We start from the raw sequence: 24,987 nt of genomic DNA, 5'->3' as shown, positions 1-24,987 counted from the left end.
CTTTAGTTGATCAATATGAGATTTCCAGTTCACCTTTTTGTCAGTCATTACACCTAGGAACTTTGAGAAACCTCCAAAAAGTCTGGAAAGCTATATCTTAATACCACATTTAATATTACACTGAAAAATGAAATCAGACAACTTGGAACCAAAATACAAATAAATAAATAAATAAATAAAGGTGGTCCACTACATTTGCTGAGAATTGTATAAAAATATATTTTTTTGCAACATATACTGCAACATATGATTAATAAAGTAAGCTGTAATACTAATTTGTGCAAAAAAAAAAAAAAAAAAAAAAGACTAAAAAAATAACTAAACTTATTGGAGTAAAAAAGATAAACACAAAATATTCAAGTGAATAATTTAAAAAAAAAATCCAAAAGACAAAATGAAAACTAAGTAAAGTACATTTACGAACTCTAATTTATAAAATCAGGATAAAATGCTGAACCTAAACAATCCTCAATAATATGTTCATTTAAAATTTTTAAGTGGTAATATAGTGTTTTTACACCAGATGGCGGCAGAATACTAGTTACATGTCACCCTTTTCTTTTGGTTAATGAGAATTGTATGGCGATAAACTAATTAGTTTAATCATAAAAGTGTCTATGTGTGTGAATGTGTTGGAGAATTTCAGATAAATGATACCATATTAGAAAAATCCATTTCTATGTAAACTAACAGGAAACTGTAACGAGGATATGTTGCCTTCACAGACTTATTCAAGCTCGTAGAACTCATGTGCGTTTTGAGAAAACTCCCCTAAACTTTTTTTAAAAACTTATGTTCATTAGAATGTTGAACTATTAAGCAAAATGTCATAAAATCACATGAGATTTGCAAATGACAGTCTTTTTTCTGTTCGTTGGCGATCTTCTGGTCAAAAATTCCATCACATTTTTTCCCTTTTAAAAATAAAACGAAAAACATAGCCAATGGTCCAATCCGATTTGGTCGTCTGAACAAAACGATAAACATATATGACAGGATAAAAATGTTGTCAGTAATTACAGTAAAACAGATCTTACAAATCGTTTGAATTCCTTCAGTTTGACTTCAGAAACATATGCTGGGAAAATCATCGGTACTTTCCGTGTTAACCCCAGCTAAAAACAAACAACAGCAAAAAAAGTCACGTGATGACACCTGAAAATCCCGAGCCTTCTGGTAGTTGCTGAATGTGTCATAATTCATATCCAATGAGACCCCGCCCTGTCCACAATGTACCACTGACCGCCAGTACAGAGGGCTGTACAGAGATAGTCGCGCCTTCTCGCGTTAGCTTCTATGGCGACCAGCTACAGAACTGTTCTTTCCCTCGACCAGCCGGTTAGCTCCTATTAGAGAGCTAACGGGCGTCCAATAAAATGGGATGATGTAGCGGGATAACTCCATGGAAGAACTGCGCAGTGCTTTAGCATGCTAAGCTAACCCATAGCCATACACATTTGCTTGGAAACTAGCCAGTAACTAGACCGACCGACTACGCTAGCACAGGCTAGCATTCACCTGCGGGCTGTTCCTGCTAATCAAGTGGCGTCGCCGTTGCTTTCTAACAGGATGGAAAGTGTGAAGGAAAACGAGTCTGGAGCGCTTTCGACTACATCAGCACCGCAGGGGATATTTGACACTAGCAGTGACAGTAACTCCGTGAAGCCAAGTGGATTATCGCCGCTGCCTTCTGGAAAGAGACCCTCCATCGGGGAGGATGAGGGTGGGGGCACAGAGGCAAAACTCTTTGGGAAAGGACTTGCAGCCACCTCCCTTCTTCAGATTGCGATAAGGAACGGGATCTATCAAAACCAAGTTGCCAACGCAATCGGCGGTGTGGCAAAAAATATAAATATGCCTGCCGTGAAAACCGCCAACATTTACAGTTTGACATCAGTCAACAGCACCACTTCAGTCAACTCTTTGCTGAACAGAAGGCGGCACAGACACAAGAGGAACCTGTCTCTGGGGGCTCAGCCTTGCTCCAGCTCACCGGGGGTGTCCCCTGCTGAGTCGGCCAGCCCTGCTCACTCAGCCTCGCCGCTCAGCACGCTCAGTCTGGATAGAAAGACATTCCTCCGGCAGAAGCAGTCGAAGCAGCTTCAGGCCTCTGATAAGTCATGGGTGAGATCCGACCGCCGGCGGGGCTGCATACATGTGCACGACTGGCTCACGCCCTCTTATCCGAGACCTGTGCTGTGCACCTTGGACACCACTGCTAAAGAGGTAGCCAGTAAGCTGGAAGGGAGTAAAGCTGGAGCTGTGCTGAGAATAAGCTGCAAGCCTGCTGCTGTAACAGACTTAAATGATGTTTGTAATGATATTAATGGACATTCTGATGACATCAAATGTCTTAATGGTAATGTAGATGTAAAAAAAACAAAATCAGAGGAGGATGAACACCTAAAACAGTGTTATTCTGATTCTAAATTGAGCTCCAACTTTCTGCATGATGACAAAACTGCAAGTAACTCATCATCTGAAATCTATCTGAATGACATTTGTGTGGATTTGAGCCAGAGTGTGGCAGAATGTTATGGGCTGTATTCAGGTTCAGACATGGAGAGCAGCACCTGTGATGACTTCAGCCCAGGTGGACCCAGAAGCACAGGGCACAGAGACTCACTCAGTGATGGGGTGGGCTTGGGTACCGACTCCTCAGTGATGAGTGCAAATTGTGACAGTGCCACAGAGGGACCTGACCCATTTGAAAGCTCCTCGGATGAAGTAGAGCTCACCTCCTCTCCAACTCATTTATCTGACAACTCTGCTGCAGACCAGCAAGCAGACCTGCCTCCCTCAGACACCACTGGTGTTTCTCAACAAGTCACAAGACCAGATGAAGACGGTGAACCTGAAAGTGGTGATCCTACAGATGTCCCTAAATTAGTCAATGCTCCCTCTAAATTGCCCAGTAGCTCTCTTGCTCGGCCCCTGACCAGCCAAGCACTCATCCAGCCTGACTTGGAGATCCCCAGGGACGACGCAGGAAGCCCCGAGCCTATCAATACCAGTCCGACCCCTGCCATCTTCATCCAGCTGCATGGAGGAGCTGTGCGGCGCCTGGGAGATGATGAATGTCCTCTTCAGATCCTAAACGAGTACCTAACTAATCTGGGGTTTGAAGATGAATGGAGGGTTCAGGAGGAGGGGATGAATTCAGAAATTGGATGCCTGATGCGCTTCTACTTTGGTGAGTACTTTAAGTTGCAGAAAAGCTTGATTGAAAAAAGATGTTGAGCAGTGGGAGCTACAAGCTGTTGTTGGCCACTTCAGCAGTGCTTGGCTTGTTTCTGCTCGGTCATTGTTCATCCATCCTCAGTGTACCGTGAGTGCTGTCATTGTGTTTGGTCAGTCGGACTGTTAAACTAGTGTATTCCATTGTCCAGCCTGCACAATACCCAGTGTTGTCCCTGCAAACCCACTCCAGGCCCACTGTGTGTAGACCAGTAAGACGACACATCAGGAGGTAACAGGTGTACTCCTTCAGCTAGCTACAGACCAAATCCTGAGGCTTTCCGTGTTCAGTTTCTCCCCCTGAACTGCTGTTGTTTTGTTGTTATCTATAGTGATTCTGTTTTGTTGACAAGCCGGGGTAAGAGGATGGAAAAACACCCATGATCTCTTATGGGATTAACACAACTGGATATTGTTTTTGACCTTGTTTTTGTACCCCATCAGCAAAGACAGAGGGGGATAAAGAGTTGGGACGTAGTGGCTTGGCTTAATTTTGTGCTTGAATGATCACATTTTACATACATTCTCATCCTGTTTGAAGTTATTCAGTCATATCACAAGATCAAGACCACTTTTTATTTGTTCACTTTTTCTTTCATTTCATGCATCAATAATAAACATAACATATTATTACTGTTTACCCTGGGATGTACTCAACAAATTATAAAGCAGGCTTTCCTCAGTAGCATGACAGAGGAACAAAGCATGACATAGTGTTATGCTGCTGAGAGCAGGGGCCCTGCCAGATGCTGCAGACAAACATGCAGCCATGAAACACGCAGTGAGAGGCTAGTTCATGTGACTGGCATGAGGAGAAGTAGTGTGATGTGAGATGACAACCAGTTCACCCCCACTTTTTACAACCCCTTGTTTAGTGATTTATTTTGTTCTCTAATCATCGTTGTGAAAAAGTTTGAAGACCTGAGGGATTAAAATTCCCCTGTTCAGTCCTCTTGCTTCATACAGCATGACTTGTTTGATAATGTTGATGTCTGCCCAGAGGAGTTTGACACAGCAGTAATCCCACCAGCTAAATGCACACTGCCACATGCACATACTCTCTGTATCACACAGGCTCGCTGTGTGCTGATGATAAGAGAAAAGTGACCTTAGTGGAACTCAGATTTCACCTCCTCAGTATTTCAGATCTTTCTGAGTCGGTCAGAGCTGCAGGCTTTACCTCCGCCTGAAACTGCAGCACCCAGGGGTCACCGCTGTACTTCACAAGGTTGAATACTCACCCAGCAAACTTGCCTGACACTTTCAACTCTGAGAGGAGGATGAAGTTGGATGCTTGATTCATTTAAGGACATGTGTGCTTATTCAGGCAAGATTTGTATTGAAATAAAAAAAAAAGGTTTCTGAGCAGGGTGTGGTGATCAGCTGCTTGATGAGACAGGATGTTCCCCATTGAGAGAAACATACGGAAGGAAAGGGCATGCATGTTAACACACCCCATCTCGCCTGCACTGCCCAGGGAAGGGAGGGTGCACACAATACACATTCCACATTATTGTTAGACTAAAACGGGATGGAGACAGTTGTACCGCTGCCGTCAGCCACAGGTCACAGTCTGAGTTTTGACCGTTCATCATTGATCTCTGTATTCTTTGTTAAACTATAATGTATTGCTAACTACTTTTTTACATTGATTAATTGGTGGATTATTTAGTTGATCAATAGTAAAAAAAAACAACTGAACTATTAAAAGTTTGTCCTAAAACCTCTTTAATTTTGTTCTGCTTCACGTTATCTGAGATAATGTTCACATATGATTTTGATAGATTTCAAAACGACTAATTCAGCACCCATCCTGTCTGTACTCTGAGCTCTCTCCAGCCAGTAAAAGACAGTTTGATGTTGACTCTTTGTTCCTTTTCCGTTCTTCCTCCTCTTGTGGTTCTTTGATAAATCGGTTATCTTGCGCGTGGCATGTAATGTGATGTGTAAAAGTGAAACTCAGCTGTAACGTGATGTTCCAGGCTGGAGAAAAAGTTGTAAAGTCTGCTTTCTCAGCTTAGATGGCTTCAGCAAAGTACATAATAAATGTCAGGATGCTGCAAAAAGAGGTCAAAAACATATTTTTAGGGTCAGAAAATTACATAGTTCTACTGTAATAAATCTCACAAGTGTTCCCTTTACTATGACTCAAAAAATATTCAGATGGAGCTTGTGTTTGCAGAGTGAAACTTATTACATTATTGGTATACAACAATGAGTACAGGGGTCAAAGGGTTAAACCATTTTCCAGTTGTTAGTTTTATGTATTTGAGGTTAAGAAGCTATGTGGTTGTCATCATGTAAGTTCTTTGTAGAAGTGTTAAAAAAAAATATATATATATATATATAAACAAGCTTTTTGTTGTCTTTTAACCAGCAGATCTTAGTTAAAAGCTAATTTTTCTACATTTACAGTACTTTATCAGTGTTGTTGCCAGCACTCAGAAAAGGAGCTTTCATGAGGGCAGATCCCAGATTGAGCTACAAAAAGTGCTTAAGTTATGGAAGAAACTATTTTAAACCAAAACATGACGGACTTAATGGCTGATTGGTGCTTAAAAATATGTTTTCATGTTTTTCTTTGTCATTCCTACAGTAAGTTAAAATAGAACAAAATTACATCTAAGCACTTGTAGTTGTATTATATGTGTTTGGAGAATCTTTTTTCACTAGTCAGTCAATATGATTCAAGACGTGCTCATATTCAACAAAATAAACTTAAACCCAGAAAGTGATTCAACACATTAACCCCATTAGCCTCAAAATCTGGATTTCAGATAATCTCTAAATCAGATTTTCAGCTTTAAATACTCTGTGCTGGAGACAGAAGTATCAAAAAGCCCAGAAGTTGGTTGAAGGGGTGCTGTGGGGCTGCCCCGTACTGAAGTTATGGCAGAGTAAACACAAAGTGAAGTTGTGTTTTAGTGACTGGATGAGGCAGCAGGGAGGACGGAGGTGCTGGTGTTGTAAGACATTACATAACAAGCTAATCTGATTTCAGGCCTCTTTGCGGTTCAGACTCTTCATGCGTCTCCCTTTCTCTTTTCTCTTGTATGTGATCTGACAGTTTAGTAGAGAATACACAGTGGCTATGAGTTCAGAGTAATTTAAACCCTCAGGGCAGTGCAGGACACAGGCCAGAAACAGCAGGAAGGTTTTCTGGCTCGGCTGCACTTAATTTTTGTGTTAGCGAGGGGTTAATAATGTAACAAATCACGCTTGAATGACTGCTCATTCTGGCAACCCACAGGCTTCAGTTCGCTTGCATAACCACACAGCTCTTGCTTTAGAAAGAGAAACCCGTGGAGAGAGAGTTGATTCATAAAATCCCACAGAGCTAAAAATAAAGCTGTCAGTTGTCCTCAAATCCACCGTGAAAAGACAGCAAATAATAATAACCAAAGATCTCTTGCTGTGAAATAACATGCCGGTTTGTTTACCCCCACAGGTAAGCCTCGCAGCGTGGGGGGTTCGGAGCGTGTGCAGCTCTCTGGGATATTCAACGTGCGGAAAGGGAAGCTGGCCCTGCCGGTGAACCGTTGGTCGAAGCGTCAGGTCACTCTGAGTGGAACCTGCCTGATCGTCTCGTCTGTGAAACACGTCCACACTGGCAAGATGCACATCCTCCCCCTCATCGGAGGAAAGGTACGTCTTTAACATGCAAAGCTGACATTCTGGCTTCTACATAACTGCACAAGTTGCAACTATTTTTTTTCAGTATTTATATGGTCTGTACAGTTACCCCTTTTCTTTGTGCTGTTCTACATCTTTTCTTTTGAATGGACTTGAGTTAAAGCTCCTACTTTTCTCTATTTAGATTCTAAAGATAAAAAATCTATGATCAGACATTAAGTGTTTTCTTCTATGAGCATTTACAGCTGGTGGAAAAGTTAGAAGCAAGATTTAGCATAGACTGAAGACACCAAGATGTTTTTCTTGCTGCAGGTGGAGGAAGTGAAGAGGCACAGCCACTGTCTAGCTTTCAGCTCTGCTGGACCTCAGAGTCAGACCTACTACATCAGCTACGACTCCTACACTGAGCACCTGCGCTGGCACAGGATGGCCTCCAAGGTATAAACTGCCAGTTTGGGGCTGCACACCTGGAGAGAAATGATCTCCTTTGTATGAAAAGCTGACATCACAATGTTTTGCATTTGTCCAGAAGATAAGGTCCTGAAGATAATGTCAGGTGCCCATATGAACACCTGTCAGGTGTTTACACAAGCTTTTTTGCTTCTAACATCAAAGCTCCCACCTAAAGAAATTCAAACTGTTTATTTAAAAGGAAAAAATTTGCAAATTTAAGTAGCTATGTAAGAAATAAAAATAGAGCGTGTAATAAGACACCAGTTACATTACTCCTCTATAGTAAAGCAGCACATTATTGTTTTAAGAAATGATCTGTTAATTACAAAGTATTTAACCAGGCTATAATTAAATTGGTAAAGATGTTTATATAGAAAATGTAGCTTTGATGGCAGATACAAGTAAATTATTTTATAGATAATGTTAGCTGTCTTTTCTGTAAGTCAGGTTATGCAAATTTTGCTTTTAAATCTGATATAGGGCTGCACAGTATATCAGAATGTGTCCTTATTGCAAGAACAACATGCACAATACAAGTATATCAAAACTTTAAACATGACATGCATGTGTGTATTATTGAGGACTGTATTCCAATTCGAGGAAACTTCTGTTTTTGTGCACGTTCTACAACTAAGTAGCATGCACAGGTGCAGAAATGGAATGCAGCCCTTGTTAAACCTCTTAACAAGGTTTCTTGTCAATACGCCTGAGATTAGCACCATATATGGAAGTAGTCGTTTATATATAGTATACAAATACACTCTATAGAAGTAGTTGTTTATGTATCGTTCCAGTGTTCAACAATAATGCATGTGGCATGTTTTTACTGGCTTGGATTGGGTTCTTTCTTCTGCTTGCTGCTGGCAAACACACTGCGATTTATTCTTAATGGTGATATTTTGTTGTACAAGTCTTATCTTTACATTTTGAGCACAAATCTATTAATAGTCTATTCATAGTATACTTAGAGTGGTACATATGATTACAACTATTACTTTGAATTATTTCAGCCGCAACAACCAAGTATCCGGTTCCTGTCTGAAAGAGCAGATTTCAACCATTTCTGCATGAGATCACTTGCTGATCCTTCCTCCCCATCAGGAAGTTGGGTGTGAGGTGTCACCGTAGTCTGAAAAATCTGTCATTGTGAAAATTGAAGCCATTGATGTAAAGGGTGAAAGCAGCAAGCTGCTTACTGACCAGACGTGGTTAAATGGCAGCCCAGGCACAATTCCCTGTGTCTCTTTATCATGATGACAACAGCCTCACGTTCGCTTTTTGTTAACACACACTGACACATCAGTTTCTTCTCCCCTCTGGTGTTCGATGTGATATATGGGTGTGAACTGTGTTGCTTCTAGTTATACAATATAGTCACACAGTGTCCAAAAATAGCTGCGAAATGTGCCTAAATGGCTGAAAACTGGTTCCTTGTCTTATTTCTGCTTTGCATTAATAGTTCTTGTGCTTTAGAAATGAGAAACAAAATTCACAGCTTCCACACTTTTTTATTACATAACTTCTTCCGTCACAGTCTGCTTAGCTAAAAACTGTGGCCAACTTTTTTTTTTTTTACAGAACTGGGATTTTGAAGTTTCTCCTTTGTCACTTCCACCAAAACTGCATCAGTAAATTAACCTAGTGACAGGATGAAAGTGATGCTTTAAAATAGTTAAAACACACCAATAAGACAGAAGTACCCCCTGTTTTAGCTGATTAATGGACGTATTTGTATACAAGTATCAGTGAAGTATTGTTGGCATATTCTGAAGGGTATAAAAGGCCTTAGTGTTCATGTGGGTCCTGACTTCTGTTGAGTTTTGAGGCTGTTATTTAAAACAGGGCTAATGTGAATGAAGATAGGATGATTGTGGACTGCTGTCCTCAGATTATTCACTCATGTGTTGTGATGTCCGTCTCAGATCGCCTCTCAGAGGGTGAACTCTGTCGACCTGTCCTGCTGCAGCCTGGAGGAGCTGCCTGCTCAGCTGTTTTACAGCCAAGACCTCACCCACCTCAACCTTAAAAACAACTTTATGTCCCCGCACAAAGGCGTTACAGCACTCACCAGGTGAGATTGTGTCACTCACATCTTTCTCTCTGTCTGTTCAGAGATGTGTAGTATTGTCTTTGTAAGCATTTTCTGGTTTGGGCTTGTCACTCTGTGGTTTAACAGTCTTGGGAAGCCACCATAAGGTGCAAAAGGGAGGCAGTTTTGATCAAATTACAGATGACGTGTGTGTGTGTGTGTGTGTGTGTGGGCGGTCGTGTGCTTTGAATGATTAAACAAGAGCTGCAGTGATGACGAGAGAACTGACATCACCTAACCTCTGGGGCAGAGGGCTCTTGTTGCTGATGTCATGTCTTGTGAGGTCCTCAGTGAAGTTGGGTTTTATCAACCAAAAAATGGGCTTTAAAAATCTTTATTAGGAAACCTGTTTACAGACTGTTTAGCTTCAGAAAGGGTGGCACCACAGGTCTTAAAGTCTTATAAATTCAGCACACAAAAAAAGCATTAGGTGGTATTAACAAGACCTGACTGGTCTTGTTGTATCTTTATAACATCAGACCTGTGAAGTACAGTTTTGTTGTTAGCTGGAGGAACAGCTTTGCTCGCTGCCCCTCTGTTCTGGCTTTTACTGTGGGTTTTACCCATATTTTCAGAATCCGTCGTGCCACAGCTGAGTCATAGTTCAGCGGTAACGAGCTGATTACCAGCTTCAAAACTTTGTTGTCTGTCATGCGAACACAGAAATTTACATGATATGTTTGGACTTGAAACAAACACGGGACTGCTCCCTGAGTGGCGCTGTTGGCATCATCTTACAGTTTGTGTTAACAGCTGCCGGGCCGAGTACAACATGTCCTCAGCCACTTGTTTTGTGAAAAACTGAAGGTATTTGTCCAGGCCCCGACTTCTCTGGGAATCTGATATTCCTGTTTGGTGGTCTCCTGCATGGTCATGTGTTATTGGCAGCTGCACTTTTAAAATGAACTAATAGCGTTGTTCTCAAAAGTCTCAAATTTATAACCTCTTTTATTTTCCCCCTAATCTTTCATTTCTGTGTCTTTTAATTTTGATTTCTTGGCATCTCCTTTATAGTAAGAGAGCGTCAGGTCGAGGCCTGGAAGTTAAATGATGGAAATATCCACATATATGCTGTATATACACAGCCATTGTTTCTGGATAAAAAGACGCTTCCCATGCAGCGTTCTCCAGTGTGTTTTTCCTGTGGTCAGCCTGTGACTTTCCCTTGGAAGGATGTGGGTCCAGCTCAGCCTTTCACCCTGACCCCTGCGTGAACTGGATTAGTTTAGGCCAGGAAAGCATGCACACTCATTCAGGTTCCCACCTAAAGCATACACAGCATTGTTCCAGTCCAAACTTTAGCTGCGGACTGCTTTCTGTGTTTACCAAAGAGGTGTTATGTAATTTAGAACGTTTTTCTCAGCCTTTGTGTCTAATTTAGAAAGGCCAGGATTTGATTATAGTCCAGAGATGAGTATCTGTGTCGCTCTTTGTCTGCCATCGTCCTCCCCTCTCTCCCTTGTCACTCTCACTCACAATGAGCATCTCTCTGTCTCTTTCTCTTCAGATTTTGTAAACTGAGAAGCCTCAGTCTGTCAAATAACTCTCTGTCTGAGTTTCCTCTGGCCTTGTGCAACATCACCTCGCTCACAGAGCTGAACCTCTCTGGAAACCGTCTCTGCAGTCTCCCTGCAGAAGTAGGAGCTATGCAAAAGTAAGTGTGCTGCAAGTACCTGACAGCCTCCAGCCTGCAGTTATTAATGATGATATTAACAACGATTATTTTTCTAGTGCCTGCCTGAGAGCAGAACGTATAATCGCTGACCTGTATGTTGCAGGCAGAGACCTCAGTCAGGAGTGTCGTCACTGTGGAAGCATCAGTGCAGATTAATCCCTGTCTGTATTAAATGAACAACTGGCTGAGTACCAGACATTTGTCCTGACTATGCAGAGGTTTTGTTCAGGTGGCAACACTGCAGAGTCATGCTGATACTGTCCCTGTATGGTGGCCTGAGATGCTTAGTCACTGTCTCTTCCTAAATGCAGGACTGGAATGCGCAAGATTTTTAAAGACTCAGTATTTTCTGGCATTTTAAATACTGTCTGCTTTTAGGAAACCCACATGTTTAACATTATAAAGGCGTCTGAGGTTCAGAGGTGAGTGTCATTTGCAGAACAATCAAGCAATCTATTAACTAGAAACTGCTGGATTTATGGTTTTAATGCTAAAAACCCTACTTAGTGTTTACTTTGGTCATGGTTCTTCATGATTATTTATGTATATAAATCATTATAAACTAATCAGAATCTGGCTCAAACATCTTTTCTCGGTAGGTCTGTAGTTTTAGATTAGGGAAGTAAGTAAATAAAGTTTATTTATAAAGTGTTTTTCACAGATAAAAATCACCAAGTGCTGCACATAAAATGGGTGCAATAAAACAACATAATTTCATAAAATAAATAACCATTAACCAAAGGTTTACCACACGGAGGGACGGGGGTAAGTCATTCCAGAGTCTGGGGGCTACAGCCTGAAAAGGCAGGTGTTGGGTTTTGAAACAGGTCTTTGGGACCTTCAATAGGCTCTGGCCTGAAGACCAAAGGGTGCGCCCTGAGGAGTAGGACACCTCAAGGCGGCAATATACAGGAGGCAACAAAGTAAAAAGAATTTTAAAGTCAATACAAAATTTGACTGAAAGCCAATGAAATTTTGATAAAATAGGGGTGACTGCCTCTCCTGCTACTCGTGCTGGACAGATTCTGGTGAAAACTGCATCAGCTTTGAACACCAAAGTAAAAACAGAAACCTCAAGACTGCATCAATTTATTGTTTCTCCATTGTTTACTTGTGGTAAACAAGCCTTTTTCAGTCCTGGCCAGCCAATGATACCCCCCCCCCAGTTCGTGTTACTGCATGATGTTCAGGCAGTTTGGTCCATGTGAGTAAAGTTTTGTGTAAAAGCAAACTAAATCAAAGGAAGTACTACATTTTTCAGAATACTCCGCAACTTAAAGATCACAATAGATCTACAAAATCACAGCATTTTTCTTTTTTTCGTCTTGGTCAGTGGTCGTGGTCATAAGTGTCCAAAACTTTAAAAAAAAAATCCAATATTTCACTTTTCAATAGCTAGAAATTATTTTGAATGTGCATACTTGTACATTTCCATCTTTGTGTATTACTCCCGACCACCTGAGCTGAATCAACTGATTATAAAAATAAAGTCGGATGTATTAAATAAGAAAGATTAAAAAAAGAAGAAAATTAAACAAGTCATCCCCGTCTTGTAAACGTTACATATTCAAACGTTTTAAAAATTCAGCCTCACGTGGACGCATGGGGATTTGCAGTTACTTTTATTAAAACAATCACAGATACTGTCTTGTATGTCATTTTCACATTTTTCAAACTCATCCCGTGGGCCAGATTAGACCCTCTTGAAGGGCCGGTTTTGGCCCCCGAGCCGTACGTTTGACATCCCTGTTTTAGATACTTGTTAATGATAGTGGAATCAACTTTCTGTCCATCCTGAATACCCCTCGATCAATGCATCATGTTAATGGGACAGAACAGTTAGAGGAAGGAAGTACAACAAGCAATCAAACATGAATTCATGTGTAAGTTTTGTGTTGTACAAACAGTGTGACATCCCGAATGCCCACATCAGCCACACACTCATTTCACAACAATGAGCTTTAGCCATGTTAGTGTTTGTGAACGTTGTGTCTGCTGCATCTGTATGAGCACTGACATGTGAGGTGTTTCCTCTTGTACATAAGACATAATACCCCAACAGCTGCTCTTCCTGTTGATTCCACTTATGTTTATATTTGTTGATAAAGTTGTGGATCATGTGACATCTCTTAATATGGGACACTTTAAAGCTAATGTTAATAATGACAGATCATATGAGGTGAATGAACTCTCACCTACCCCCCTCTAAACACTAATGATCCTCAGTAATAAGATTTTTGAGGTTCAGGTTTTTAAACATTTCGAAGCACGGTCCAGATGTGCAGACCCACGGCTGCAGCTAGGTGCTGAAAGCAGGGAGGTTTGAGAAAGAATGGCTCTCCTTAGCATGGGTGATGATAGAGAAACTAGTGTAATAATTCAGTTAAAACGCCTCCTAAAATCTTTGTTTCAGCCACCTTGTTGTCTTTAATTATATGCTGTTAAACAAGCGGGTCAGTCAGGGTCAGACTTTTATATTTGTTGCAGTCAGAGTTTGGAGTCCATTAACAATATAATCCACACAGTCGTAGCTGTTTACAGCAGGGGTTACAGAGTTTGGCTTTAAGGCAAGAGAGGTTTCTGCACAGAGTGTGTACTGTTGGAAAAATGGCCTGAGTTCTCATTAAATTCCTTTCACCTCTATTTCCATGTTCTGCCCAGCCTGCAGACTCTTCTCCTGGATGGAAACTTTCTGAGTTCACTGCCTGTGGAGCTGGGCTCTCTGGAGGGCCTGACCTACCTCGGTTTATCCTTCAACTCCTTCAGCTGTGTCCCCCCCGTCCTGGAGAAGCTCAGAGGCATGGAGAGGCTTTGTCTGGCAGGGAACCAGCTCTCTGTCCTGGATCTGGCCGGGCTGCAGTGGCTGCCTGCTCACTACGTAGATCTCAGGTAGAGAAAATCCACTTAGGATGGAACGGTTTTACAAGTTGTACTGGAAACTGAACACGTTCCAAGATCCTGCAGGAAGAATCTGCTCTGTTTATGCATTGCTGCTTATTTTTTTATAATTAGGTTTAGGGATCTATGGAGTAAAAGTTCAAACATGCAGCGGCAGAAAGTAGACTTGATTAATTATTGATTTATGATGAAAGAAGTGAGTATTTTTTCTTCAGTGAATTCATCTCATGCTTAAAATTTCTATCAGCTGCTGTTTTGTGCTCTAGAGTTTAGGACCTGTTCTTCTTGTTCTGTTCTTCTGTTCCCGTCAGGAGTCTCTACAGCCTTGAACTGATTTGCATATTGATTTGGGTTAGGTTTTACGTATAATGCCCTTCCTGAAACAACCCTTTGCATTTATCCATCCCCAGGATCTGCACAATGAAGACACTGGGTTGTGCTCCCTCGGGGGCTGCATTAAAATTAGCGGTTCTGTTTTCGTTCACATTTGTTTCTGATCATTTTGTCTCTGTGCTGTCCACCTTGTACAGGCTGAACCAGCTTCAGACAGTGAAGACTGCAGATACAGAGCAGCTGCTCCACATCATCCAGCTGGACCTGAGGGACACTGGTCTACGGGAGCTGGATGTCAGGTCCCTGTGTGAGCTGGAGCTGCTCCGCTGTGACAGAAATTCACTCTCCCTCCTCAGAGTCAGCGGTCATGCCCTCAAAAGCCTGCATGCTGCACAGAACGGTACCAACACTTCTCAAGTTTTATAGAAGCAGTGATGAAGCATGACAGTGCACATTTACAAATGCTGTGGTTGTGTTTTTAGAGCTAAGGGAGCTGGACGTGCAGCCTGCGCCAGAGAATCTGACTGTTTTGGATCTGTCCAGGTATTAAATCTGTGAACACTTCACTCTCCTATTTATCATTTTAAAGAGCAGAACATGTTGTTTTTCTAAGCTGTATGCTAACTGTTTGTTTTCTTAAAGGAACAAGCTGCGATGTGTCCCGGACTGGGTGTGTGAGAGCAACAGACTGGAGGTGTTGGACATCAACCATAACTGTGTCACCGAGCTGCCTGTTTGGTAAGAATTCCCATCAGAGAACAGAGGGTTTCTAATTTCAGAGGAATGTCGATGTTATCTCTGGTTGCATGTAGAATGCAGATAAGAAGACTGATGGGTCGTAAAAGAGTAAGAATCAATGTGCAGTTCCTCTGTCACATACATGTCTGATAAACCAGAGCTTCACTCTTGGCTCCATTCCTCTCTTGTTTTGGTAGGTTTTTAAAACTGACATCAACCCCCGAATCATGATTATATACAGTTCCTTAGTAAACAGTAGGGTGTAACTCTGTGGGGTCAATTACGATGGATAGCTTAGCCTTAAGGTGATCTACGGAAGTGATCCAGGCATTTGTATCCCATTTAGAAGGTTTACAATTACAATAAAAAAAAAATAGGAGGTTTACAATCAAGCTACATAATGTGGTGTTACTCTGTATGATAAATACACAATAAACGATCCATGATAACACCATTATTTATCACATTTTCATCAAAAAAGATCATTATCACCACTATGTTGCTAAGAGACCTCTATTTAGATGATGAAGCCACTTCCTGTCAACCTTTCCACCAATCAGAGAGCTTTAATTGACGGTAATGTCCATACAGGAGCAGCCAAAGATCAAGAAGTGAGCAGAAAGTTCTATGTGTGTCTGAAAAGAAGTAAAAAATGCTCCTCTATGGCTGGTATAAAGCCAAGAAGACATTTTTGATGCACTGTGGTGCCAAAAAGCAGCTGAGTTGGAGTTGGTTTTGTGGGGATAGCAGGTAAATATTAAAACAACAAGAGGAACTGCCTCAAATAGTTATGAGAACTATAGAAAGGTTCCTTTGGTCTAAAAGCAGCTCACATTTCTGCAGCAGACAAGAACACGCCAAGCAAACAGCTGCTGTAGAGAAGACTGTTTTCATTTTTCATGGCCCCAATTTGCAATTTCACCTCAAGGATTCCCACTGGATCTTTAAATTTACTGCCTTTAACGCAACAACAGAATATAGATGAGCTCAGGTATCAAACGTGGCTGTTTCCAAACTGTCTTGTAATAAGATAAGACTTTATTTATCCCGCTGTGGGAAAATTCACATTACAGCAGCATCATTTCCTAAAGTATAGTACATGCATCTAAGATGAAGTACACACATTCTAAAAGCTAAATAAAGCTACATACAATGAGTGTCTAATCCAAGATTTCTTGATCAAAGTTGCCAAAATATGAATAAATATTAATCAAAATTAGTTATAAAACTGCACTTAACTGCATCATCTTGATGAGAAACAATAGGATGAATAAAAGAAGCATGTCCATGAAAACATGAAGAGCCCATGTAATATACTGATAATCTTAAATTATTTACAAAGAGGATTGTCTGAGTTTTTGTTAGTGTGTGGACTTAAGTCAGTTGTTATTACACATTTTGATCAGATCCTTTAGCAACACACACAAAGAATGTTATGTCACTGTCAGTATATGCACAGCTTCGGCCAGCACACACCATGCCAACAACCATGGTAACGGTGGAGTAACATACTCTGACTTAATAGCTTCTTTGTGTGTCCATGTGTATGATCACTGTTCAATTTCCAGCCACATAAAGCTCACGTGTAGCTCCAGCTCAATGTGAAGTATTCCTCTGTTCTTTTCTGGTCTTGTTTCCTGGAACTTGTTGGACATCAGAGGGCGTTGGGTATGCAGTGCCGTGTCCTTCCTGGGCCCATCGGTCCCCGCTGACAGATTAACAGCACACAGGCTGAGCTGTCTGTGTTTATGTTGTTTGTGTTGTAGGCTGCTGTCCAGTGGGAGCCTGAGAAAACTGCTGGCAGGCTGGAATGATGTGTGCCGGCTGGCTGAGAGGGTGGAGATATCTCAGCTTGAAGTTTTGGACCTCCAGCACAACCACCTGACTGAGCTCCCACACAACCTGTTCATCAAAGCTCAGAGGTGCACACTGCATCCTGTTCTCTGCTCATGTGTTCTTTCCATATTTGGTTCTAACATCCTCCTTCCAACGTGTTTCTCTTCATAACTTAGTTTTAATTGTGAAGTATTAAGATCAGACTCTGTATTGGGATTTTATCACAGCTTACGCTACCTGAATGTGTCAGCCAATAAGCTGGAGGACCTCCCTGCAGCCAGCCTGTCAGAGGACAACTTCACCAACTTGGAGGAGCTCTATGTGACTAATAACAGTTTGACAGACAAGTGTGTTCCTCTCCTGACTGGACATGGCCACCTCAGAGTGCTCCACCTCGCCTACAACCAGCTGCAAACCTTCACTGCCAGGTGAAATTCTTCACTTCTAAACATGCCGAGTTTCTAAGTTCTGCAGCAAGGAAAATGACAAAGACAAGATTCTTGGTTAGGGTTTAGTTTGTAAAGTTGCTGTGTATCTGGACAGAAAAGGGGAAAAAACAGCATACTCTGTCCTATCATCTATGGTATAATCCAGCTTTGCCACTGAAGCCAGATTAAGCCACAAAAATAGATTTTAACATTGTGCATTTCCACATCCTGCAGTAAACTGGCTCGGCTGGAACAGCTAGAGGAGCTGGACCTGAGTGGCAACAGACTGAGAGCTGTGCCCACCACCATCCTCAACTGTCTGCGCCTGCACACGCTGTCCGCCCACTCCAACTGTATCAACACCTTCCCAGAGGTCCTCCAGCTGCCTGAGATTAAGGTTCGTCAGATTTATGCAGGCGGTTATCTCTACTGGTTCAGTGGAGCCTGAACGTGTTCATCTTTTTCAAGGAAATCTCTACTACAAAGCAACATATTTATAGTCTAAATCAGTGTTTCTTAAGTGGGGGCACACGCACCTCTTGGGGTATTTGGAGACAATCCAGGAGGTATGTGAGGAAATAAAAAAAAAAAAGATAGGGATAACCTTTATATCTTTCTTACTTAAAAGATCTGACTTCAGTTTTTATTATGAGATGAATCAGTTCAGGAATGTGCAAATGTACATGTAGGTACATATAAGGCAACTTTTACATCTGTATCATTTTATGATCAATTTTGTGATTTTGTAGATCCATTGTGATCTGTAAGTTGTAATGCAAGTATAAATAACTAATTATATAAATATGGAAATTAAATAAAATGGAAATAAATAAAATAATATTTCCAGATATTTATTTATTTCCAAAATAAATAATAAAATAAAAAATGTATAGATAAAAATATAAAATAGAACTATAAATATAATAAAAAATATAATCAATTTGATATATGAAGTTAATACATTTATTTTAAAAAATAAAATTGATCAATTTTATAAATTGAAATAAAATGAAAAAGATTTTGATATGTGTGTGTATACATATATATATATATATATATATATATATATAGTTTACATTTATTAAATTATACTTTTAAAAAATATTAAGAACAACCTGGAAAATAAATGCAGTTTCAACAATATTTTACCTCAGTTATACCTTAGAAATCACAATGGATCTACAAAATCACAAAACACTTAACTTCAGGTATCTGGAACTGAAAAATCCACTATTTTATATTATGATTAAGGTAACTTGTCAGTCTTGAAGTGATTTTAAATGTACATACATGCATATTTCCAAATTAGGAATTAGTTATTTTCATTTAAATTTTGTAGTTAAAGAAGCACTATTGAACTTTGGCAGATTTTCTCAGGGAGTCGCCCTCTAACGACGACTTATTTGGCATCCATCTTGAATCCTACTTGTACTCTGAGCTCTCTCCAGTCAGTGAAAGTCAGTCTGATGTTGACTCTTGTCTTTTCTATTGCTCTGTCCTTTTCTCTCTTTCTTTCCCTCTCTTCCTCCGTTAATGTTTTCTTACATTTCTTTGATGAATCAGCCACGGTGTGAGTTTTAAACAGTCAGTGTATTAATATCCAGTTGCTGGCGTGTGATGCGAAACTGAGCTGTAATGTGATTTTTCAGGCTGTAGAAAAATAAAACTGAAGTATAGTTTCTCAGCCTCAGGACAGTGCTAGGCAATGGTGGCTCCAGGAAAACAAGTCAGAAACAAATATCTCTAAGGTCAGAAAGTTACATAGTGCTACTTTAATGTCTGTTATGTCATTTTCTCATTCACTAAATTCATCCCATGGACCAGAATGGGTCCTCTGATGAACCAGTTTTAGCCCCCGACCAGTACGTTTGACACCCCGTCTTGGAGGGTCTGTGATTCTCTGTGATTGATGTGCACTTTTTTGTGTGAAATCAATGGAAATGTATTAATATTTTAAGTCTTGTTATAAATGTGGACAAATGTCAAGAAAAAAGGACTTGCAAAGTATTCTCAGTGAAGAGATTCTCAGCTCGCGCTCTGTGTTGTTATCAGTGTGTTGACCTGAGCTGCAACGAGCTGACCGAGGTGACCCTGCCAGAGACGCTTCCTCCAAAACTTCAGGAGCTCGACCTCACAGGAAATCCTCGACTCAACCTGGACCACAAAAGCTTAGAACTCCTCAAGTACGAACCGCAAGTATAAACATGCTTCAGTGGAAAGTTTCAAACACAAAACCAGCTGTCTTATCTTTTCTCCCTCCTCTCTGCAGTAACATCCGCTGTTTCAGGGTGGATCCATCTCCTTCAGCTGCATGTGCAAGTGAGAGCCACGGGGCCCCTGCAGTCTGGAGTCACGGCTACACAGAGGCCTCCGGAGTCAAAAACAAGTCAGTCTTTCCCTTTTTGTATCATTAGCTACTAAAAAACAAAACAAAAACTGGAGATAGCTTCATTCAAAGTCTTACTTTAGCAGTTTTCCTAACATCTGTTCCAAAGTTGATCCTAAAATACGGTTTTTATTGAGATAAAAATGTAAAAGCATTACAGCTCTTGTTTAGCCTGGACAGTAACATTTTGTTAGCTGATCTGAGGCAGCTCTGACTGATCCAGCTGTCTGTGCGAGACGTCAACAAGATGTCACGCAGGACTGTTTGTCCCTGGAGAACATGCAGCTGCAGAATCATGTTTTAGCAGCTATTTTTGGTCTCAAGCCTTGTTGTTAGAACGGAGGAGAAACACGTAGATGAGGACGAATGTGTGCAGGACTTATTTGCTTTACTGTTGCTTGCAGGTTGTGTGTGGCGGCTCTGGCCCAGGATAGTTTCTGTGGGATCCGCGAAGCTATTTATGGAGTTTTTGACGGAGACAGGAACGTCGAGGTTCCTTACCTACTGCAGTGCACCATGGGAGATGTGTTAGCAGAGGAGCTTCACAGAGGCCAGAGGCAGGAGGACTACATGACTAACACTTTCCTCACCATGCAAAGGTAAAAGCACACTTTAACACGATTCCAGACTCGCTGCTGCGTTGCACCCAAACTCCTCCAGCTAACACAGCATTTCCTGCTCTGCTGCAGGAAACTGGGCACCGCGGGCCAGAGGATGGGCGGCTCAGCAGCTTTGTGTCACATCCAACACGACCCGGTGGCTCCCGGTGAGCACAGCGGCTGCTTTACACTGAAGGCAGCCAACGTCGGCAGGTGCCAGGCCGTGCTGTGCCGGGATGGCAAAGCTATGCTGCTGTCCAGCATCCACACAGTTAAAGAGGAGTCAGAGTACCAGAGGGTCCGACAGCATAACGCCATCATCACCGAGGTAACTACAAACTGCAGAGCATCATGTCCTGAATAGATTACTCGTTCCACAACCTTACTTAAATCATAAACAATTAGATCAAGTTTTATTTCTTCATATAATTTCATTTAAGGAATATGCAGAGAACTCTTCATTTTCAGGCTTTTGAATGTCAAGCTTTTAAGTAATTTGAATACTGCAATGACAGATATTAGAATAACTAAAAGAGCAAAGAAATGGTAAATCTCCACACTGAGAAATCGTATCCAGGGACTTTTTATCTTTAACAAATGGCTGACATAATCAGCCCTAAGCTTGTTACACAAGGAGAGGGAACTTTGTTCTTTTTCTCGAGGAAGAAAGTTTGTTTTGGTCCGGTCATTTCATACTCCACGAGAAGCTTCATCCGCGACAGGCGGGAAGAACTGCAGCGGGAATGTCTGTGTTTTTATGTGCAATAAATAGCTGACCGGGTTGTGTCATATTTAATGAGAAACTTCATCCGTGGCTGGGCGGGGTCCTCAAATGTCCGGCCAATCACACAATTCTTCACAGAGCTCCACGAAAACAAGTTCTGTTCGTCTGATGTGTCGAGAACAAGCCGCAGGCTGTCCTCTTTCATGTCCTCGAGAGCAAAATGTCATCATTTTGTTGTCGTGGCCTCGAAAACAAGAAAAAAGTTCTCGCTTCCCGTGGAGTATGTAACGGCCTTTAGAGAACAAGCTCCTAAAACCTGATGGTTTCAATAGGGAAAAAAAAACTTGATTTCAAGTTTTGACTTCAGTTAAGTTCACTTAATGTTTTTGGTTCTGACTTTTAAAGCATAACAATGAGAAAATATAAACCACCTTTTGTTTCCTAATAAACCCTTTTAATTAAAGAAAATGGGTCTTTAAATGTTGACAACACACATCTGGTATTAACCCTGAAAACTGCTAGATTGCCGGTGCCCCCGAGCACTATCGCTTTTATTGTCAACAATTTCTCAGGAACAGTAGTGTGTAACTAGTGTTGGGTGAATTGTGATGGATAGTTTAGCCTTTAGGTGATCTACAGAAGTTTTCCAGGCATTTATATCCCATCCAGGAGGTTTACAATCAAGCTACATAATGTGGTGTTTATTCAGAGACTATATGGTAAATCCACAATGAATGATCCATGATAACAGCATAATTTATCACATTTTCATCATAAATAAAGATCACTATCACTACTATGCTGCTAAGAGATCTCTGTTTAGACCTGGACATGATGATGAAGCCACTTTCTGTCAAACTTTCCACCAATCAGAGAGCTTAGATTGACAGTTATGTCCATTTAAGAGCAGCCAAAGACCAACTGGTGAGCAGAAAGTTCTGTGTGTGTGTGAAAAGAAGAAAAATAATGCTCCTCTATGCTGGAATAAAGCCAAGAAGACGTTTCTGATGCACGGTGGCTCCACAAAGCAGCTGAGCTGGAGTTGGTTTAGTGAGGATAGCAGGTAAATAGTAGCAGGAATAACTGGAAATGAGGAAAAAGTGGAAACATGGAAATAGTTTCTGTTGTGTTTGTTTGTTTCAGTGCCAATATTTTTCTCCTGAAAGCCAAGACTTGAGAGAATGATGCAGATGAGAAAAGGCTTGGTCACTGTTGATCTGTGTGTTATTTCTACAAAGTTAGTAATAAATTCTGCTTTCTTCTTCTGGTCGGCCTTTATGCTGCTATATCTATTCATACATTCATTTTACATCATTTTAGCCTCAGAATCTGACAGCTGAGGCTGAAAACATTATGTCTGATGCTGACTGGGATTAAAAGCTTCAGCTTCTAAATGCAGCTTTACATTAAAGAGATTACACAAAAAAATAGACGAGTTCAGCACGTCAGAGATGAGCCGAAAATTGCCCAAAAAGAAAAAAGTGCTTTGAGTTTAAGGGTTGATAGATCAATTACTAAATATATAAATTATCTGTTTACTCAACCCTTCAGACTTCTGATAGATGAACTGATAACAAACACGATGAATATCAGGAACTAATTTAATTCTCTTCCCCCTCTGCAGGATAACAAAGTCAGCGGTGTAACAGATTCCACCAGAATTCTGGGTTATTCCTTCCTCTGTCCCTCTGTGATGCCCCGCCCCCATGTCTCCATGGTGACACTCACCCCACAAGATGAGTTTTTCCTGCTGGGCAGTCGGGGGTTGTGGGACCTGTTGTCTCCCAGCGAGGCGATCGAGGCAGTCAGGAACGTTCCGGACGCTCTCGCTGCAGCCAAGAAGCTGGTGACTCTGGCTCAGAGCTACGGCTGCTCCGACAGCCTCAGCGCCGTCGTCGTGCAACTCAGCATCACCGAGGACTGCTGCTGCTTCTGCGAGCCGCCACCTCCACCACCCAGCCCCGGCCCAGGCGCTCACCCGTACTCGTCCAGCAGCGACGGCGGTATACCACTGCCAACAGCCTCCTCTGGAACCATGAGCGAGCTGAGCAGCGAGTTCAGCACGTCTGAGATGAGCAGCGAGGTGGGATCCACTGCGTCCTCAGAGGAGCCGCCGCCACAGACTGAAACGTTGACTTCCCATCTGACACCCCAAGGCCGAGCTTGCGTGCGCAGACCAGCCTGCAGGGGAGGGAGCTTCCATAGACAGTTCTCCGGAGCGCTGTCTGACAACGGGCTGGACAGCGAGGACGAGGAGCCCATTGCTGGTGTGTTTTCCAACGGCAGCCGAGTGGAGGTGGAGGCTGACGTCCACTGTCTGCTCCGCCATGACTGCGCTCACAGTCACACGCTAAGCGGAAACAATCCTCCCGTTACATCTGTTAACGAGCCTTCACCTCCAACCATGACCTCCCCGTCTCCTTCCCCCATCCCTCCTTCCTCACCTTCTCTGAGCAGCGAGGCTAGGTTGGGAACTCTGGGCCGCAGGGCTCGAGCTAACGGCTCTGTAGCCTGCCACGGCAGGAGCCAGGACCTTATTGAGGAAGCAGCAGACGCCCCTGTCAGGAAGCAGGGGGGCTATTTTAATGCTCCCGCCCAGCCGGACCCTGATGACCAGCTCATCATCCCACCTGAACTGGAGGAGGAAGTCCGGCAGATCATCCAGCAGCAGCAGCAGGAGCAGATGCAAACGCACAACCAGCAAGCTCACGCTTACCAGAAACCTGCAGATTACTTCGTCACACCTCTCTGACTGCTACCGACTAGCAGCCTCCATCAGATTTAGGTTTCAGAGGTGAAGTCCACTCAGCATTAAGGTCACTCCAAAACCTAAGAGTACTCTGAACACATTTTTGGACCACAAACTCTTTTCTTAAGGTTTTGTTACTCACCTTTTTTTTTTACTAGTAACTCGAAGCCCTTGAAGCACAATGCAATTTTTATAACACTTTATGTTGCTTAAATCTTCACATGTAATTAATTTTTACCATATCTATCATATGAAAAAGCACTTTGCTTACTAGACTTTTGAGATCAGCTCTATGTCGAACGGTACTTTGAGATTCGGACCACTCTGTTTTTGTGTTCTAGCAGAGATTTCCCGTTGGTTGTGGCTGATGGCCTTACAGTTGTGAGAGTTAGTAACTGTTTAACTAACTCTTAGGAGTTTAATACTTTAAAGTGACCCAGTCACTGAGGCATACTAATATTCTCTGAGAGAAAAGATTATTTCTGAAGGCTGATATTCCAAGTTTGTGTTCTCTGGGTGCAACGAGTCCAGAGTGGTGCTGCAGTGGTGAGTAAATGCTGATCGTAGTTACTACCAGCTCAATGAATGTTCTCAGAACAGTGTTACAGACTTCCTGACAAAGCGAACTGCACAACAGAGCTACTTTTGCTATGTAATAAATTAAAGTTTTCAGATAACCACAATATTTTGGCTTGGACTTCTTGATGGGATGAGTGGTGGAATGATTTTACTTTGTGCCTCATTTATCCAAAATATTTTCTTTTAAAAACATTGTAATGATTAGCTTTACGTTACATTACGTTAAGAAAACGGCAGCTGTTTTCTGATTTCTGCTTCTCAGCAGTAAGTTTGCTCTCCTGTGGATTTTATATCAACATAAAATTAATAATTTTGGGAATGAAGACTACTGATGGAAAAGACCAAGCAGTTGAAGAGGGCAGCTGAGGTTTAATAAGTATTTGTTCATTTCTTATTTAATAAATGGAAAATATGTGTCATCTAAATTAAATGTTAATTGATGAATTTTTTTATAGAGCAAGACTCATTTTACCTGAATTTTGTAAATTTGTCTGCAGAAATTATACTTTTTTAAGATACTAAAAAGTGAAGCATTCGACCTTCAGAGTCACACAAGTTGTGTCACTGTGGTCCAATCACTGCTTTATGTGAAACAGTTTAGATGTTGGGTAATTACGTCTCTTTGGATCA

At 41.6% G+C, this 24,987-nt stretch overlaps 1 protein-coding gene across 1 annotated transcript; it reads left to right on the top strand.

Moving 5' to 3' along the window:
- Nucleotides 1-1,232: 1,232 nt before the first annotated feature.
- On the top strand, nt 1,233-24,455 carry LOC121653328 (PH domain leucine-rich repeat protein phosphatase 1-like). The gene is made up of 17 exons (XM_042006718.1): nt 1,233-3,193; nt 6,686-6,882; nt 7,183-7,308; nt 9,246-9,394; nt 10,920-11,066; nt 13,749-13,976; nt 14,516-14,718; nt 14,801-14,861; nt 14,961-15,056; nt 16,823-16,978; nt 17,120-17,320; nt 17,555-17,717; nt 19,373-19,503; nt 19,590-19,706; nt 20,111-20,305; nt 20,396-20,633; nt 22,654-24,455. The coding sequence occupies exons 1-17, from the start codon at nt 1,570-1,572 to the stop codon at nt 23,779-23,781; spliced, it is 5,160 nt and encodes a 1,719-aa protein (XP_041862652.1). The 5' UTR covers nt 1,233-1,569; the 3' UTR covers nt 23,782-24,455.
- Nucleotides 24,456-24,987: the final 532 nt, after the last annotated feature.

The sequence above is a fragment of the Melanotaenia boesemani genome, chromosome 14, assembly GCF_017639745.1.
Source record: "Melanotaenia boesemani isolate fMelBoe1 chromosome 14, fMelBoe1.pri, whole genome shotgun sequence".
NCBI classification, from domain to species: Eukaryota; Metazoa; Chordata; class Actinopteri; order Atheriniformes; family Melanotaeniidae; genus Melanotaenia; species Melanotaenia boesemani.
Note: the sequence above shows the minus strand (reverse complement) of the source record. Positions and strands in the feature narration are given on the sequence as shown.